The sequence below is a fragment of the Lepus europaeus genome, chromosome 5 (assembly GCF_033115175.1).
Source record: "Lepus europaeus isolate LE1 chromosome 5, mLepTim1.pri, whole genome shotgun sequence".
Lineage (NCBI taxonomy): Eukaryota > Metazoa > Chordata > Mammalia > Lagomorpha > Leporidae > Lepus > Lepus europaeus.
The window spans coordinates 116157214-116174450 of NC_084831.1; the positions used below are offsets into that span (position 1 = coordinate 116157214).

The 17237-nt window shown below is 52.1% G+C and overlaps 3 protein-coding genes and 1 pseudogene across 3 annotated transcripts; 3 read left to right on the forward strand and 1 right to left on the reverse strand.

Moving 5' to 3' along the window:
* Positions 1–298: 298 nt before the first annotated feature.
* On the reverse strand, positions 299–875 carry LOC133760139 (histone H2A type 2-A). The gene has a single exon (XM_062192158.1). The coding sequence runs from the start codon at positions 839–841 to the stop codon at positions 449–451; it is 393 nt and encodes a 130-aa protein (XP_062048142.1). The 5' UTR covers positions 842–875; the 3' UTR covers positions 299–448.
* Positions 876–1019: 144 nt separating this feature from the next.
* On the forward strand, positions 1020–4306 carry LOC133759191 (histone H2B type 1-C/E/F/G/I-like; annotated as a pseudogene).
* A 3982-nt stretch (positions 4307–8288) lies between these two features.
* On the forward strand, positions 8289–8841 carry LOC133760138 (histone H2A type 2-A). Its single transcript, XM_062192156.1, has one exon. The coding sequence runs from the start codon at positions 8310–8312 to the stop codon at positions 8700–8702; it is 393 nt and encodes a 130-aa protein (XP_062048140.1). The 5' UTR covers positions 8289–8309; the 3' UTR covers positions 8703–8841.
* A 359-nt stretch (positions 8842–9200) lies between these two features.
* LOC133760137 (histone H3) lies at positions 9201–10082 on the forward strand. Its single transcript, XM_062192155.1, has one exon. The coding sequence runs from the start codon at positions 9562–9564 to the stop codon at positions 9970–9972; it is 411 nt and encodes a 136-aa protein (XP_062048139.1). The 5' UTR covers positions 9201–9561; the 3' UTR covers positions 9973–10082.
* The last annotated feature ends 7155 nt before the right edge of the window (positions 10083–17237 follow it).

The window sequence follows — 17237 nt, forward strand, 5'->3', positions numbered from 1 at the left end:
CGTGCTCCAAGCCGGCCCTGAAGCGGGCCAGCACCCCCACCTGTGGGCAGGGGCAGCTGCGGCCCGTCCCAGGGCGCAGGACTGGGGCGTGGAGGGGGGCGGCTCTGTCATAGACCCCCTCCCTGCGCCCGGGGAAGGAAGGTATCCTGCCCTTCGACAGAGGCTGGGGTGGGGGCTACGTCCCCACCACCCTACGCACGGCGGTGTCCGGCGAGAGCCGCAGTTGCCGAACTCCCGCCTCCGGGAGGGGTCGGCCGAGGCCGGACAGCGCACCCACCTCACCCTCGCCCACCCCCGCTCCCTTCCCCACGAGGCCCGGGCCGGGCGCGACCGCGGGCGAGCGTGTCAGCAACTCTTTCTCGGACGGGGTGGGTGGCTCTGAAAAGAGCCTTTGGTTTCGCGAGCGCCCCTCGCGGACGCGGGCCGGGCCGGGCTCCCGCCGCCGGCCTCACTTGCCCTTGGCCTTGTGGTGGCTTTCGGTCTTCTTGGGCAGCAGCACGGCCTGGATGTTGGGCAGCACGCCGCCCTGCGCGATCGTCACCTTGCCCAGCAGCTTGTTGAGCTCCTCGTCGTTGCGGATGGCCAGCTGCAGGTGGCGCGGGATGATGCGCGTCTTCTTGTTGTCGCGCGCCGCGTTGCCCGCCAGCTCCAGGATCTCGGCCGTCAGGTACTCGAGCACGGCCGCCATGTAGACGGGCGCGCCGGCGCCCACGCGCTCGGCGTAGTTGCCCTTGCGCAGCAGCCGGTGCACCCGGCCCACCGGGAACTGCAGCCCGGCGCGCGACGACCGCGACTTGGCCTTGGCGCGCGCCTTACCGCCCTGCTTCCCACGACCCGACATCACTGCCACGCTCACGCCACACACCGGCCGCCCAGACACCCGCCGACTCGCCCGCCGCCGCGCCGCTCCACCCTTTTATAGCCAGGACGCCGATCGGCCACCGCCCGCTCCCATTGGCCACGGCGGCGTCCCGGCCTGCTGGCCAATCGCCGGCCTCGCCCAGAATCCGCTCATTTGCATGAGCTCCGCGCCCGCGGCGGAACCCGCGAATCACCACGCGGCCCCCGCGGAGCCTTCATTTGCCTACCCGGCCGCCGCCTGGCCTGTGGCGGCGCCCGCGCCCGCGCCCGCGCAGGGCTCCGAGAAGGCCGTGCCCGCCGCGCGGGAGGAGGACGGCGAGTAGCGCAGCCGCAGAGAGCCGCTCCGTCTACGTGTACCAGGCGCTCTGGCAGGTGCGCCCGGCACCGGCGTCTCGTCTATGGCCGCCGGCATCCCCAACTCGTGTGGGCGCATCGCCGTTACGGTGCACTACGACGAGCGCTCCACCATCACGTCCCGGGAGGTTTAGAAGGCCGGGCGCTTGCTGCTGCCCGGCGAGCTGGCCAAGCACGCCGTGTCCGAGGGCACCAAGGCCGTCCCCATGTACACCAGCTCCAAGTGAGGCCCTGCCGCGCCGCTAGCCCACAAAGGCTCTTTTCAGAGCCACTCGCCTTCCCCAAGAACGAGGCTGTCTTTCCTCCCGTCTTTTCCCAGTTTTCTGTTTTCACTTTCTCAAGTTTACGTTATCTGGCTTGCAACTCATACTTTGCTTTTGGATATTTTTGCTTGTTTTGTTTTGTGTGGCTATTTGTTTTGAGATTCACTAGTATGGATACAGGTACCTCGATTGGTGAAAAAACTGAGGAATTGTAGTGTGGTTTAGGTTTGCCTGAGATACTGTTGTTAAAACCGGCATTTGGCTGGCCTGGTAACCATCAGAACGTTGAATTAGGCAGTGAGGTGCTGTTGTAGTATCGGTAAGGCAAATTTGCAGGAAGTAAGTAGAGATAATGTGATCTCGTGTTTTCCTTTGCTAGAATACTGCAGAACTTAAGTTGTGCCTATTATGTGTGAGCTGAAAGCGATTCAGTTTAAGTTAGTTAAATTAGTACTAATTCCTTAAGTGTATGTCTTGGTTCCATAAATCTGTTCTATTCCCATGTTTGTTAGACTACCGAGGAAATAGGTTAGTTTTGAGGCCTAGGAATTAACTGATAAATGTTGGTGCTGTGTTTGCCTTTTCATGTCAAATACCATAAAACCTACCTGGCACCTGGTGTTTTCCCCAAAAAATGATCACTCAGAAGAGCTTGTTCAACTTAATGTTTCCATGCAATGGCAACAAAGCACAGACCTGAAGCCAGACTTTGGAATGCTTGAGCAGCAGACAGAGCCCAAATATGGTAAAAGGGACGTTGATTGGTTTGGAAATTTATTTTCGGTGTTTGGCAGACTATGAACTGTTTAAAGAAGGCATTGAGGGTCTGAGCTGTGACCTTTCAAGGCTAAGCCTCCACCTGCCGGGCTGGAATTCCATAAGAACACTGGTTGGATTCCCAGTTGCTCCACTTCAATCAAGCTCCTGCTATGGCACCTGGAAAAGCAACAGAAAATGGCCCAAGTGGTTGGGCCTCTGTCATCCACATGGTGGAAGACCTGGGAAAAGCTCCTGGCTCCTGGCTTCAGTCTGGCCCAGCTCTGGCCTTTGGGGCCATTTCCACAGTAAACCTGTAAATGGAAGATAGCGCTTTCTCTCTCTCTCTCTCTTACTCTCTCTCCCACTTTCTCCCTTTTGTATCTCTGCTTTTCAAATAAAATAAATCTTTAAAGAAGGTATTGAAATAACATTAATCCTACATTTGCTTTTGGCATTACAGATCCTGTGTTGGCCATAATGGAAAGCAAGGAGACCAGTCAGGAGACTGTTGATAGTCATTCATGAGCCAGAGCAGCGATTCAGTCAGCAACATCAGCACTGCCTGAGAATTTATTAAAGATAATAAACCCCGATAATTTATGTTACGCTCTCTGGGTAATTCCGATGCACGCTAAAGTGCAAGAACTGGCCCTACAAGACTATTGGATTGCAGCACAGAGGTTGTGATGGAGATGAAGTGTGATTAGGGTTTCATTTTGTAGGTAAAATTGCTAGGTTTTGCTGAGCAGTAGAATATAGGGAAGAGAAACCCTTGGTAGAAGAGAAACAACTGGGTCGAGAGGCAGTGATGCTGTTAATTAGGATGGAATCCTGGGAAGAGGTGTGGGTTGGGGCAGCGACGAGGTCCCAGCGTTGACTTAATCATGGCTGGGTGTCAGGCTTGAAGTGCATACGTGGAGTTGGCCATTGTACAGATGCATTTAGAACTGAGTAAAGGCAGCACAAAGGCCCTTAAAGGCTACCTCCCAACCCAAACGGCCGAGGGAATAAGGGGTATCGCCTTATTTTCCTCACTTCATTTCTTGCGTGTTTGTTATGAAGTCTAACAGTAGTCGATAACACTTGCTGTAGTTATTCTTTCTATAGTAGGACTGCCACGTATGTCTCCCAGAAAACAGATTTTACCCACAGTTCTTAGCTCTGGCTTGGCTGCTTTAAATGCTGTCCCAAACTTTCCTCTGCTGCTGAGATTAGTTCAGGGATCTAGAGCAAACTAATTCACATTTAACTTTCATAAGTTGTTTTTTTTTTTTTTTTTTTTTCAACATTTTGGAACTGGAAGTGAGTAAATGAATAGGGGAGTGCAGGATGAAAGCTTGTGGGAGAGAAGTTTCATTGCTTTCAAGAGGCGGCAGCAAGATGGAATGGTGCGGACATGGAAGCAGGAAGGCTAGCGGACAATGTGAAGAGGAGGGCAACCTGGGGGGATGCAGACCGAGCCGCTCCTGGAGCTCAGCCGCGTGCAGAGCCTGGCTGTGCCTTTGAACCTCTGATGAAGCTGTGTATCTAACATGCACTTAAACCATTTTGAATCTCCAAGTATTTCAGAAATAAAAATAAATGTGTTCTCTAAATGAAAGATAACAGACCTTTCATATTGAAAGATCTCAAAAAATCAAATAGGTTGGATAAGGAAAAACAGAAGTAGGTGGTTCATGGACTCAATCAATCCAAGTGTTAAAATCACAGCTCTGGGCACCAGATTCTGTCCTGGTTGCCCCTCTTCCAGGCCAGCTCTCTGCTGTGGCCCGGGAGTGCAGTGGAGGATGGCCGAAGTGCTTGGGCCCTGCACCCCATGGGAGACCAGGAGAAGCACCTGGCTCCTGGCTTCGGATCAGCGCGCCACCCGCGGTGGCCATTGGAGGGTGAACCAACGGCAAAAGGAAGACCTTTCTCTCTCCGCAGCGTGCCACCCGCGGCGGCCATTGGAGGGTGAACCAACGGCAAAAGGAAGACCTTTCTCTCTGTCTCTCTCACTGTCCACTCTGCCTGTCAAAAAAAAAAAATCATTGTTTCACCAAGGCCTAAGATTAATATTACATCATAGAAGACATGAGGTTTTAAAAAAAATTCTGAAATTTTATTTAAAAATTAAAAATAAATTACAATTCTTTTAAAAAGTATAGTACTTGTGTTACTTTCCTAGGGCTGTCATGACAAAGTACCACAAACTGCTTAGCTTGAAACAACAGAAATTTATTCTCATTGTCCTGGAGGCTGGAGGTGTGAAGCCAAGCTGTTGGCAGGGCCATACTCCTGCAAAGCAGCAAGAGCCTTTGCTTGTCTTCTCCATGTGTGCAGCCTTGGGGATTCTTTGGTTTCTAGTTGCACAACTCCAGTCTGCCTCTCCCTTCCTGTATGTCTGTCTTCTGGGGATTTCAGTCGTACTGCTCCAAGGCTACCCTATGCACTTTAACTTGCCTGCCGGGACCTAGTTCCAAATAAGGCAAGATTCTAAGGCACTGGAGGTTGTGTTGTAACAGTTCTCTTTAGGGGCTAGAATTCAGCCCCTAAGGGTTGTCAGCAGTTGTAGGCTGACTTCTGCCCTCACACATGAGCATGTTCTGATGCCCACAGCCTGTGCTGGCTTTATACTGCTAAAGGGACTTTATCCGGGGGAGGGGGGGGGGCATGCGCTGTGCTCACCAGAGTCCTCATAAGCAAAGGCAGGAAGGTCAAACAGAGAAGGCAGGTGGCGGAAGCCGAGACACATTTAAAGATGGTGCACAATGGTGGCTTTGAGGAAGGGACCATAAACTGTGTTCCCCTAGAGCTACTGGAGGGAGCACAACCTTGACTTCTTCTCAGTGAAACCGATGTTGTACTTTTGCTTCCCGGAACTGTAAGACAGTGGAGTTATTTTAAGCTACCAACTTTGTCAATTTATTATAGCAGCCATAGGAAACTAATGCAACAGCTGTGTGGGGACTTTTTGACAACTGGAGAAATTTGAATGGATTCTGTGTCAGTTAATATTGTTGAATCCATATTTGTTAGGTACATAGTATGGTATTAAGGTTATGTAGGAGAATCTCCTTATTTTTAAGACATGCTACATTATTTAGTATTTTTCTGGAAGTTTGCAAGTTTCAAAATAAAAGTTGGAAAATATTTTAGAGTTGTAATCAAAGACATTAAAAATTATTAGAAGGAGCTTTCACAGTTTTGACATTTTACTTTGGCAGTAAGTCAATTTGTTAATTGACAAAATTTCAACATACAAAGCATATACGTAGACTTCATGCCCTTCCCAAGTTCTACTGAATAAAGTCTTATATGTTGAAAGCGATCATCCAGATATTAGCTGGAACTCTGAATTCCATCCGTTGTTGAAAATACTTTATTATACTAATTGCAGACAGTGGTGACAGGTGATTGCCCAAGACCAGTGACGCCACAAATGACGTTGACTTTGTTTTTCTTGTTCCGTGTGAGGTTGAAACTGAAGTTGGATGGGGGCTAGGACGGGGCGCAGCAGGTGAAGCCACAGCTTGTAATGCTGTCATTTCAGGAGCCCAGGTTGCAGACCCAGCTTCTCTACTTCTGATCCATTAGCAGAGAGCTGGATCAGAAGTGGAGCAGCTGGGACTCAAACCGGTGCCCATAGGGGTGCCAGCACTGCAGGCGGTGGTTTTACCGGCTACACCACAGCGCCTGCCCCAGGTGTCATAAATTGTTCTCTTTTCTGAGCTCCAAATTTTTGTATATCCAGCTTTCTTCTTTGTGATGGCCACCAGGAGTCTAAAAGGCTTTTCTCTCCAAACCTACTTCTGCATGTTAGTAAACCGCAGCTCTTTGCAGGTGTCAGCACAAAAACCTGTGGTAATCCTTGATTCCTCATTGTGTCATATGTTGCATTTAATTCACTGATCTCACTTAAAGCAACCAAAACCTGCCTTTTCCCCATCTCTGCTGCTACCACTGGGCTCTCCTCTGAATTGTGTTTCTGCAGCCTCCTTCCTATTCTCTACGCTTCTATACTTGCTTTTCTGCTGCTTTTCAACATAGCATAAGAATTTTTGTTACGGTGTTAAGAATATTGTTACGGTATGCTTAGCATTTACCTAGGCAGTTTATGCCTTTATTTCAGTACTTGTTCTTCTGTTTTCATTTGACCTGTTTTCAAAATATATCCACCCACCCCACCCCTCAATGTATAAAGCCTTTTGCTGTATGTGGTGCCCTGAATTCAGGGATTGAATGAGGCTAATTTTGTATGTAGCATTACAAACAATTCTAGGGAAGGATGGGGAAAACCTCTGGGGTGGTGAATGAAAAGTATGAACAGCTTCTTATCAAGGAATGTGGCAGCTGTATAACCACATAGCTTAGTGCTTACAAAACATGGGAATCACCTGATGTTTCCATGCATTGTTCATCTTTGCCTCACATCCAATGATTCGGGTTCAGTGGACCTATACAGTGGTTAGAGAATATGTATTTCTGTGTGTGTGTGTGTGCACTTCAAGAGATTCAGGGTCCAGCCTACCTGGGAAGAGGTAGGTAGCTGAGCTGCAGGTCATAAACCACAACCCCCCCACACCATGTAATTCTAGCTGACTTGTCTATCAGAAAACCTCTTTCCCAGGATGCTGGGACATGGGGAAAAGCGCCATATAAATATGTGTTTTCAGTTCCACTTGGATTCCATGGAGGTCATAAGACTAAGGGAGGTGCTGGGCTGCACCCACCCTCCTCCGTTCCTCACCCCTTTTCTCCCTCTCCACTCCTCACCTCTGCCCATGGCTGTCTGTGCCTTTTCACCTTTTGAACTTCACTACTTCGTCCACCGTGTCTCAGCCTGTGCTGACTGCTGCTGAGTATGAGACAACGGCCTGAAGTGAAAGGAAACCCTGCCCCTCCCCCCACTGCACAATGGCCTTGGACCATTTTAGGAAACACTGCTTGTTGAGGGTTTCCTGTCATAAATATGAACAAGGCCCTTTTTTATTATCTAATTTTCTAGAGAGAAGAATGAATTGTTCCATGAAGGGGGCACAGTTTTAAGGACATTCTATAACTAGGAGTTCCTCTTTCCCATATGCTGAAATCCTTGAGCATAAATAAACCCTCTTTGCTCTTCCAGCCCTTACCCAGAAGATTCGAAGATAAAAAATAACGCTGGGAAATTCAGCACCTGAGTGAAAAGGTTTACTATCCACCGGAGCCGCTTTTGCTTAGCTTCTTAAATATAAGCGATTGTGTTGACTCAGTGTATCCAAAAGGAATAGCAAGCTGAAACACGAGTACGTAAGTTAAAAATGGCTTCGCCAGGCTCAAGGTACCTGGTACACTGCAGTGTTTGTGCCTGGACACGATCAGCACTATTAGTGTGTTTCCGCACAATTCTTTCTAGACAGCCTTAGGCTAAAGGGTATCAGGTGCATATCATCGCCTTTGACAGAACTATCCTATGTATACAACGAGCTACGGGAGCTACGGTCCCCCGGTCCCCCAGCTCTCCATCCACCACATAACAGGTACTACCTGTGCGCCTCTGCAGCATCCGAGAAGACAGGTACTACCGGTGGTGGGTGGTGCGCAGTTCGCGGAGACAATGGGATCTGAAAAGAGCCTTTGTGGCCTGGCGGCGCGTTGGGGATGCCGGCGGCCATAGACGAGACGCCGGCGCCGGGCGCACCTGCCAGAGCGCCTGGTACACGTAGACGGAACGGCTCTCTGCGGCTGCGGCTGCGGCTGCGCTACTCGCCGTCCTCCTCCCGCGCGGCGGGCACGGCCTTCTCGGAGCCCTGCGCGGGCGCGGGCGCGGGCGCGGGCGCCGCCACAGGCCAGGCGGCGGCCGGGTAGGCAAATGAAGGCTCCGAGGGGGCCGCGTGGTGATTCGCGGGTTCCGCCGCGGGCGCGGAGCTCATGCAAATGAGCGGATTCTGGGCGAGGCCGGCGATTGGCCAGCAGGCCGGGACGCCGCCGTGGCCAATGGGAGCGGGCGGTGGCCGATCGGCGTCCTGGCTATAAAAGGGTGGAGCGGCGCGGCGGCGGGCGAGTCGGCGGGTGTCTGGGCAGCCGGTGTGTGGCGTGAGCGTGGCAGTGATGTCGGGTCGTGGGAAGCAGGGCGGTAAGGCGCGCGCCAAGGCCAAGTCGCGGTCGTCGCGCGCCGGGCTGCAGTTCCCGGTGGGCCGGGTGCACCGGCTGCTGCGCAAGGGCAACTACGCCGAGCGCGTGGGCGCCGGCGCGCCCGTCTACATGGCGGCCGTGCTCGAGTACCTGACGGCCGAGATCCTGGAGCTGGCGGGCAACGCGGCGCGCGACAACAAGAAGACGCGCATCATCCCGCGCCACCTGCAGCTGGCCATCCGCAACGACGAGGAGCTCAACAAGCTGCTGGGCAAGGTGACGATCGCGCAGGGCGGCGTGCTGCCCAACATCCAGGCCGTGCTGCTGCCCAAGAAGACCGAAAGCCACCACAAGGCCAAGGGCAAGTGAGGCCGGCGGCGGGAGCCCGGCCCGCGTCCGCGAGGGGCGCTCGCGAAACCAAAGGCTCTTTTCAGAGCCACCCACCCCGTCCGAGAAAGAGTTGCTGACACGCTCGCCCGCGGTCGCGCCCGGCCCGGGCCTCGTGGGGAAGGGAGCGGGGGTGGGCGCGGGTGAGGTGGGTGCGCTGTCCGGCCTCGACCGACCCCTCCCGGAGGCGCGAGTTCGGCAACTGCGGCTCTCGCCGGACCCCGCCGTGCGTAGGGTGGTGGGGACGTAGCCCCCACCCCAGCCTCTGTCGAAGGGCAGGATACCTTCCTTCCCCGCGCGCAGGGAGGGGGTCTATGACAGAGCCGCCCCCCTCCACGCCCCAGTCCTGCGCCCTGGGGACGGGCCGCTGCCCCTGCCCACGGGTGGGGGTGCTGGCCCGCTTCAGGGCCGGCTTGGAGCACGCGAGACCCTGGGCATGCAGCGAGGCGGCCCGCGGGCTAGGGACACAAACGCGAGGTTGAGCTCCCACTCGGCCCGCGCAGCGCCCACGGGGACGACCCTTTGGGCGGCGGGGCCGGCGCGCAGCCTTCCTAAACCGCCACTCGGCTGTGCGGGGTCCGGGAGCGGACGTGCACCCAGAGAGAACCCGGGAAGGCGCCGCGGGCAAACTTGGACGGCCCGGGGCGGGCGGAGGGCCTCCGCCCGAGCCAATGGGCGGCGCCTGGGCGCGTGACGTCGTCGCCAATGAGCGAGCAGCGCGGGGACTTCGAAGTCCTGCCGCCCAATCGGGCAGAGACGGCGCCTATAAAGCGCGCGGCGGCGGCCGGCCGGCTCGAGATAGCGTTGGCGCGCCGGTGAGCGAGGTCGCAGGTGGGGGAGCATGGCCCGCACGAAGCAGACGGCGCGCAAGTCGACGGGCGGCAAGGCGCCGCGCAAGCAGCTGGCCACCAAGGCGGCCCGCAAGAGCGCGCCGGCCACGGGCGGCGTCAAGAAGCCGCACCGCTACCGGCCGGGCACCGTGGCGCTGCGCGAGATCCGGCGCTACCAGAAGTCCACCGAGCTGCTGATCCGCAAGCTGCCGTTCCAGCGGCTGGTGCGCGAGATCGCGCAGGACTTCAAGACGGACCTGCGCTTCCAGAGCTCGGCCGTCATGGCGCTGCAGGAGGCGAGCGAGGCCTACCTGGTGGGCCTGTTCGAGGACACGAACCTGTGCGCCATCCACGCCAAGCGCGTCACCATCATGCCCAAGGACATCCAGCTGGCCCGCCGCATCCGCGGCGAGCGGGCCTAGGCAGCGCGCTCTCGTCTCCGGTTTCCATCCTCGGCCCAAAGGCTCTTTTCAGAGCCACCCACGTACCACGTGAAAGCAGCTGTGCGCTCGGGCCCCGGCGGGCGGGGCGGGTCGGGTCGGGTGGAGAGGGGGCTGGTGCGGGTGGTGCTGAGCGACGGCTTCGGGCCCCGCTGTCCCCTGGCAGCCGTTGAAAGGCGCTGGGGCTCGCGCTACCGCCTGTGGTCCCGGCCCGTTTGCCGCCGCTTCCGACCCTGGCACGGCGGTTTGCGCGCGCTCGCGCCCTGTCCTGGGCGGTAACGGCCGCCTGGAGTGCGCGCCGGACTCGCTGTCTGGGGCGCGCCCGCGTGCGCGGGAACGGCGTCTGACTCAACCGCGGCTTCGGCTTTGGGATGTCCGCCCCGGCTCCACCCCATTCTGCCGGTCCACTAGGAGAGGCCTGGTCCCATGCTGCGGATTTCCGGTCTGAGACCCGGATCCGCCTTCCACAAACTTCAGCTGCTGGCTCTGCTTACCACTTCTTTTTAGTGCCTCCGGCGCTCCTGGGGATTTGGCCTTATTGTTCACAGGCGGGTTAGAAGCAGGAGCTGAAATGCAGATGGGTGTGTTGCAGGACTGAGGCCAGCTGGGAGAGGGGTCGTGTAAGGACCACCGGTAGAGTTGTCCCGTGAGGCCCCGTTGGCATCCCAGCACCGTGTTGCACTCAAGTTCAGACATGATGACTGGTGTTCACAGCTCGGTGACTACTCACCATGTTTTATGTTTCATGTTTTTATTTGTAACTGCCACCCCGCTAAGCAAGTAGATAGATGTTCCAAATGCTCCTTAGGAAGCTGAGAGTGTTCGCCCGGCTGCACAGGTTTGTCCGGGCTCTGCCCAACAGCCTTAACTCCCCTGACTTGGCAGACACCGTTCTGTGCAGGGGCCTTCCTGTCTCGCGGGCGCACCGCTCAGCCTGCGGGACGAAGTCCTGTGCTGCCCCCCTGCCACTCGCTCAGCGTTCTCAGGTTCTCACTGGCAGACCTGTTACTTCCTCCTGGAATCCTCCCTTCCTGTTAGCGCTAGACACTGAGCGAGCGCCTTCCGCGTAGGCGTTTGTGTAGGTCAGCCTCTGGTAGTGCCTGGTGTGTAGCAGGTGATCAGGAAATGCCTGGGAAAGGATCCGAGTCCTCTGACTTGAATTCTTGCTCAAAACTGCAGGGTCCCCAGGCCTCTCCCAGCATTCGGGGACTTCTCAGGAATCTGCAGGCCAGAGAGCAGCAGGTCTAGCCTGGGTTCTGGAAGGAACTTCTCAAGACTGGCCCCTGAAGTGAACAGGTAACTGCCCTTGCCCACAGCGGCTAAGGCTCACGATTAGTGTGCTTCCAGTGGCCTTGGCTGAGGGCAGAGTCCCCCACCAGCAACCCCCTCAATTTGATCAGCTTCGAAGGAACATGCTTTAGTGAGAGGTAAACAGTTGTAGTAGCCAGAGCGATAGTACCCCAAATATACTTGCATCCTAGTCCTGGAATTTGCGAGTATGTTACCATATATAGCAGCGGGACTTTACAGATATGAACAACTTAAGAACCTGAGTGCCATAATTTAAACAGGATTTGGCTCCCCAACCCCTAAAAACATTTATGTGCCAAAGTCATGGACGGATCCAACTATGGCGTCTGAAGGTGAGACCCTGGGCAAGTGATTGAATTGGACTGGGCCCACTTGTGGTCCACCATGGTTTGTCCAGGCCACTAGTGGACTGTGGCCTCCCTCCACCTACCTGGGAAAAGCTGGGAGAGAATAGACACAGCGCTAGAACAGGGGTTCAGTGTCTCAGTCTGTGTCAGATGGAAACAAGAAATGTACATACCTCTTAATATAGGGATGCCATAAGATGAATACAGTCGGTCAGCACCGTGGCTCAACAGGCTAATCCTCCGCCTAGCGGCGCCAGCACACCGGTCGGGGCGCCGGATTCTGTCCCAGTTGCCCCTCTTCCAGGCCAGCCCTCTGCTATGTCCCAAGAGTGCAGTGGAGGATGGCCCAAGTGCTTGGGCCCTGCACCCCATGGGGGACCAGGAGAAGCACCTGGCTCCTGCCATGGGATCAACTCAGGGCGCCGGCCACAGCGCGGCGGCCATTGGAGGGTGAACCAATGGCACAAGGAAGACCTTTCTCTCTCTCTCTCTCTCTCTCTCTCTCTCTCACTGTCCACTCTGCCTGTCAAAAAAAAAAAAAATGAATACAGCCCATACAAAGTACTTAGAGAAGAGTCCCAACAAGGCAATTAATAATTACCAGCCACTTCGTTAATATTATAATAAGCATGTGTTGAATACGGAGCCTAGAGCTTCCCCTTGGGAATAGTGCAGTCATATTGCGGAAAATAAGATATACACAAAGGAAAATAACGGGTAAGTCATTGCATCTCTAGGTAATTGGCATCTAGAGATGTATCTGCACTGTGTGGCTGAGGCAGGAAAAATAATTGGGTTCCTGGGTGCCTCATGACCCAGACAAGGCTTTCACGGATGTCCTCTCCTTTGAATCCAAAACAACCCTGGAAAGGAGAAAGAGCTTTTTTGCCTCCGGTTTTACAGATAAGGAAATTTCCCGTGAAGATGAGACACTAAGAACATAGGTCACTCAGCTACAAAGTGGCCAAGGTGGAATTTGAACCAAGGTTTTGTGCTTGGCTTTTCTTATCATATGAGATTCAGTGTGTCAGGAGAAGATGATATGATATCACTATATGTACAATAGACCCCACCTGAAATCAATCCATAGCCAGAAAAATCCATTGTACATCACCTTCTGGTCACATACAAACATGTAAGTTACAACAGTGTCATAAAATAATACTATTTGTGATGTACCCTGCTATTTTCTCTTCTTCTTACAAAAGGGTGAAATGAAAGAAAAAGTGAAATCTACCAAGTCTCATAAATTCATTTTGTAACCCACTAACGGATTGCAACCTAGAGTTTGAAAAATATTGGCCAGAGAAAACTATAAAGAAGACAATAAAAATCCTCTTCTGATTTTAAAAGTTGTAATATTTCTCTGAATCTCTGTGCACACACGTACACAACCTGATGTCTGTGGTTATGGGAAGGGGACAACGTGGACAGATGGCCGAGAGAAACGCAGGCTAAGCTCTGGCAGCTGAGACAGAGGGTCAGTGCCAGCGGCACAAATTGAGAAAGCTGTCCTCTAGGAAGTGATATTTGAACTCCCTGTCCAGAGAGCGAATGACAAGGCAGTCTTTTGCACACCTTCATTTCAGTCCTGTTAGACTTGAAGCAATCCAACTGAAGCCCTGCCCAGACCTACAAAAACTATGTGATAATAAATGAGTGCTGTCCAAGCTACTAAACTTGATACTTTTTTTTTATTTGGCAGATAAGAGTTAGACACTGAGAGAGAACCAGAGAGAAAGGTCTTCCTTCCATTGGTTCACCCCCCAAATGGCCACTACAGCCGGAGATACGCTGATCCAAAGCCAGGAGCCAGGTGCTTCTTCCTGGTCTCCCATGAGGGTGCAGGGGCCCAAGCACTTGGGCCATCCTCCACTGCCTTCCTGGGCCACAGCAGAGAGCTGGACTGGAAGAGAAGCAACCGGGACTAGAACCCAGTGCCCATATGGGATGCCGGCACCACAGGTGAAGGATTAACCAAGTGAGCCACGTCACTGGCTGTGATACTTTATTAAACATCAGCAGAAAATTCACATAGGCACAAGCATCTGGAGTAGTGGTTAAGACACTGCTTGGCTGGGGCCAGTGCTGTGGCGTAGCGGGTTAACACTCTGGCCTGAAGCACTGGCATCCCATATGGGTGCCAGTTCTAGTCCCGGTTGCTCCTCTTCCAATCCAGCTCTCTGCTATGGCCTAGGAAAGCAGTAGAAGATGGCCCAAGTCCTTGGGCCCCTGCACCCATGTGGAAGACCCGTAAGAAGCTCTCGCTCCAGGCTTCAGATCAGCACGGCTCAGGCCGTTGCAGCCAATTGATAGAAGACCGAAGACTCTCTCTCTCTCTCTCTGCATTTCCTCTCTCTGTGTAACTCTGACTTTCAAATAAATAAACTAATCTTAAAAAAAAAAAAAAGTGTACCCTGGAGAGCAGTAGCTCAGATGGTTGGGTTCCCACTACCCACATGGGAGACCTAGACTGGGCCCCCAGCTCATGGCATTGGCCTGGCCCAGCCCCAGCTATAAACCAGCAGATGGGAAGATTGTGTGTGTGTGTCTTCCTCAGCCTTCCAAATACAAATTTTTAAAAGAAAATTAAAAACAGTCAATGTAATTCTTTTGCCTCCTTCATTCAAAACAACTTTTGCTTATCCAGTCTTTTCTCTCCCTGTTCTTGACTAAAACTCCACCACAGGCAGCGCAATTGCCTCCCCACCAGCTTCCAGGTGCCGGGCTCCCCCTCTTCTATCTAGCCCACACATCTCTGTCAAAATAAAGCTTGCAAGGTCAGAATAACCTTCCCAAAATAGTGCCCCTGACTTTCAAGAACGACACCCACCCTCCAGCGCTGGTCCTGTCTGTTCTCAATCCACACCTGGTTCCAGTCCTCCTTAAAGAGCCTGACAACCCTCCCGGCCTGTCTGCTGACCAAACCTGTGACCAAGGCCTCATTAATGAAGTTGACAGATGCAGGGAAGGGAAGGGTAGGGGATGAGAGAGAGGAGTGGAGGGGAGGGGATCTCTCCAGAGTGCCTCCTGCAGAGTAGGTGCTCACAGTTTTAAGTGATTACACTTTTTTTTTTAAGATTTATGTATTTCATTGAAAGGCAGAGTTACAAAAGCAGAGGTTGGAGGGGGGAAGGGGTCCTCCATCCGCTGGGTCACTCCCCATATGGCTGCAATGACTGGAGCTGGGCCCATCCAAAGCCAGGAGCCTGGAACTTCTTCCAGGTCTCCCACGCGAGTGCAGGGGCCCAAGGACTTGGGCCATCCTCTACTGCTTTCCCAGGCCATAGCAGAGAGCTGGATTGGAAGTGAAACAGCAGAACTCGAACCAGAGTCCATATGGGCTGCTGCCACAGTGCCCGCCCCTTAAGTGATTACATTTTAATAAGATTGGGAATAGTAGAGGCCCAGGCCCACAAGTGAGTCCATAATCCCCAGGGACTTTCAGGATCTTGCTGTTATAGTTTGTTTACATTGATTACTGTTTGCGTTGCTGGAGTATCTTTAACTGTTTTCATAATTAACTAAATTGTGCTGAGGTTTTACTAGCTGGCCAGGCACTAGGATGGGTATTTTAAATACATTATTTTCACCAAAAATGTTTTTACATCACATCACTTTGTTTTTTAATAACTAATAATCCTGTTTCCCATATAACTTCTACTATCAGTGTTTTTGACTGCACATTGATTCAGACAGTACTGAAAGATATAAAGGGGAAAGTAAAAGCCTCCCTCTGGTCCCATCAAGTTCTCCTTAAGAGAAGTCATTATTACTAGTTGTGTGAAATGCCAGAAAAATATTTCATTTCACACCAGAGTATACCTAGGGATGCACTGACACACAGAGATCCTCTTATTTATGCCAAAAGGAGCCCTACCAATTTATTGCCACCTAATAGACATATTTGTCTTGAGACACCTAGTGCTAAAAATACTACTACCTTCTCTTTATTGAAATATTCTAGCTAATACTCATATATGAACAAGGATGACAGAATATCATCATTTTATAATCACTGATGAATTAATTACAAACTGAGAATCAGCAGTTTCTATTATTACAAAAAGAAAAGCAGTTGCTGGCAATCCCAGAAATCAGTCTTTCAAAGAGACATCTGCACTCCCACATCTATTGCAGCACTATTCACAATAGCCAAGGTATCAGATCCACCCAGGTGTCCGTCAACAGATGAACAGATACAGACCATGGGCTCTATATACATTAGTGGAATACTATTCAGCCATTGAAAGGTTGAGATCCTGTCACTTGAGACAACATGGATGAACCCATGGCACAGAAAGACAAATACCACACATCTCACTCATATGTAGAATTCAAAAATGTTGATCTCTTAGAAGTTGAGAATAGAACGGTGCACAGAAGAGTGAGACCTAGGGGTGGGCCGTGGGCACAATGTGAGTTAGACAGAAGGATTAGCTTCCAGTGTTCTGCTACACAATGGGGTGACTGTGGTTAGCAATAGTAGTAGAGTATCCTAAGATTTTTAATGTTCTCACTACAGAGAAATGATAAATGTTTGCAGCAATGGATATGCTAACTCCCCTCATCAATCATTATACAACGTATATGTATTGAAACATCATATTATATCGTAAATATGAATAATTATCTATCAATAAAAAGTACAACAGAAACACAAAGCAGGTAACCATTATGTCTCCTGATGAAAAAAGACAAAAGTGCCACCCATGAAGTGGTCCTGTCAGGGTTGAAAAGTGAATGCAAATCTACACAAGCCTCCAGCACCGAGAGGAGACAGAGGACAAAGGGCCATGATGCACTACGCGGGAGGGAAGCAATCAGCAAAGTCTACATTCCACTGGTGAAAAAGACCCATTTTCCTCAACAAAGGAATTACAAGGAAAAGGAGATGGACAGGAAACGTTACAGTTAGATGACATATCAACCAATCACTGTATGTTGGATTTTTGGCTTCAGAGTCAAACAAAGTAATTTTTTAAAGATCTATTTATTTATTTGAAAGAGTTACACAGAGAGAGAAGGAGAGGCAGAGAGAGAGGTCCTCATCCGCTGGTTCACTCTCCAATTGGCCGCAACAGCCAGAGCTGAGCTGATCCAAAGCCAGGAGCCAGGAGTTTCTTCCAGGCCTCCTATGTAGGTACAGGAGCCCAGGTACTTGGGCCATCTTCCACTGCTTTCCCAGCTGCATTAGCAGGGAACTGGATTGGAAGAGGGGCAGCCTGGTCTCAAAACAATATCCATAAAGGATGCCAGTGGCAGCTTTACCTGCTACGTCACAGCACTGGCTTCCAAACAAAGATTTTTTTTTAAGATTTTATTTATTTATTCGAGAGGTAGAGTTATAGATAGTGAGAGGAAGAGACAGAGAGAAAGGTCTTCCTTCCGTTGGTTCACTCCCCAAATGGCCACGACAGCCAGAGCTGTGCCAATCAGAAGCCAGGAGCCAGGTGCTTCTGGGTCTCTTACACGGCCTGCTTTCTCAGGCCCTAGTAGGGAGCTGGATTGGAAGATGAGCAGCTAGGACTCAAACCGGTGCCCATATGGGATGCTGGCCCCACAGGAAGAGGATTAACCTACTGCACC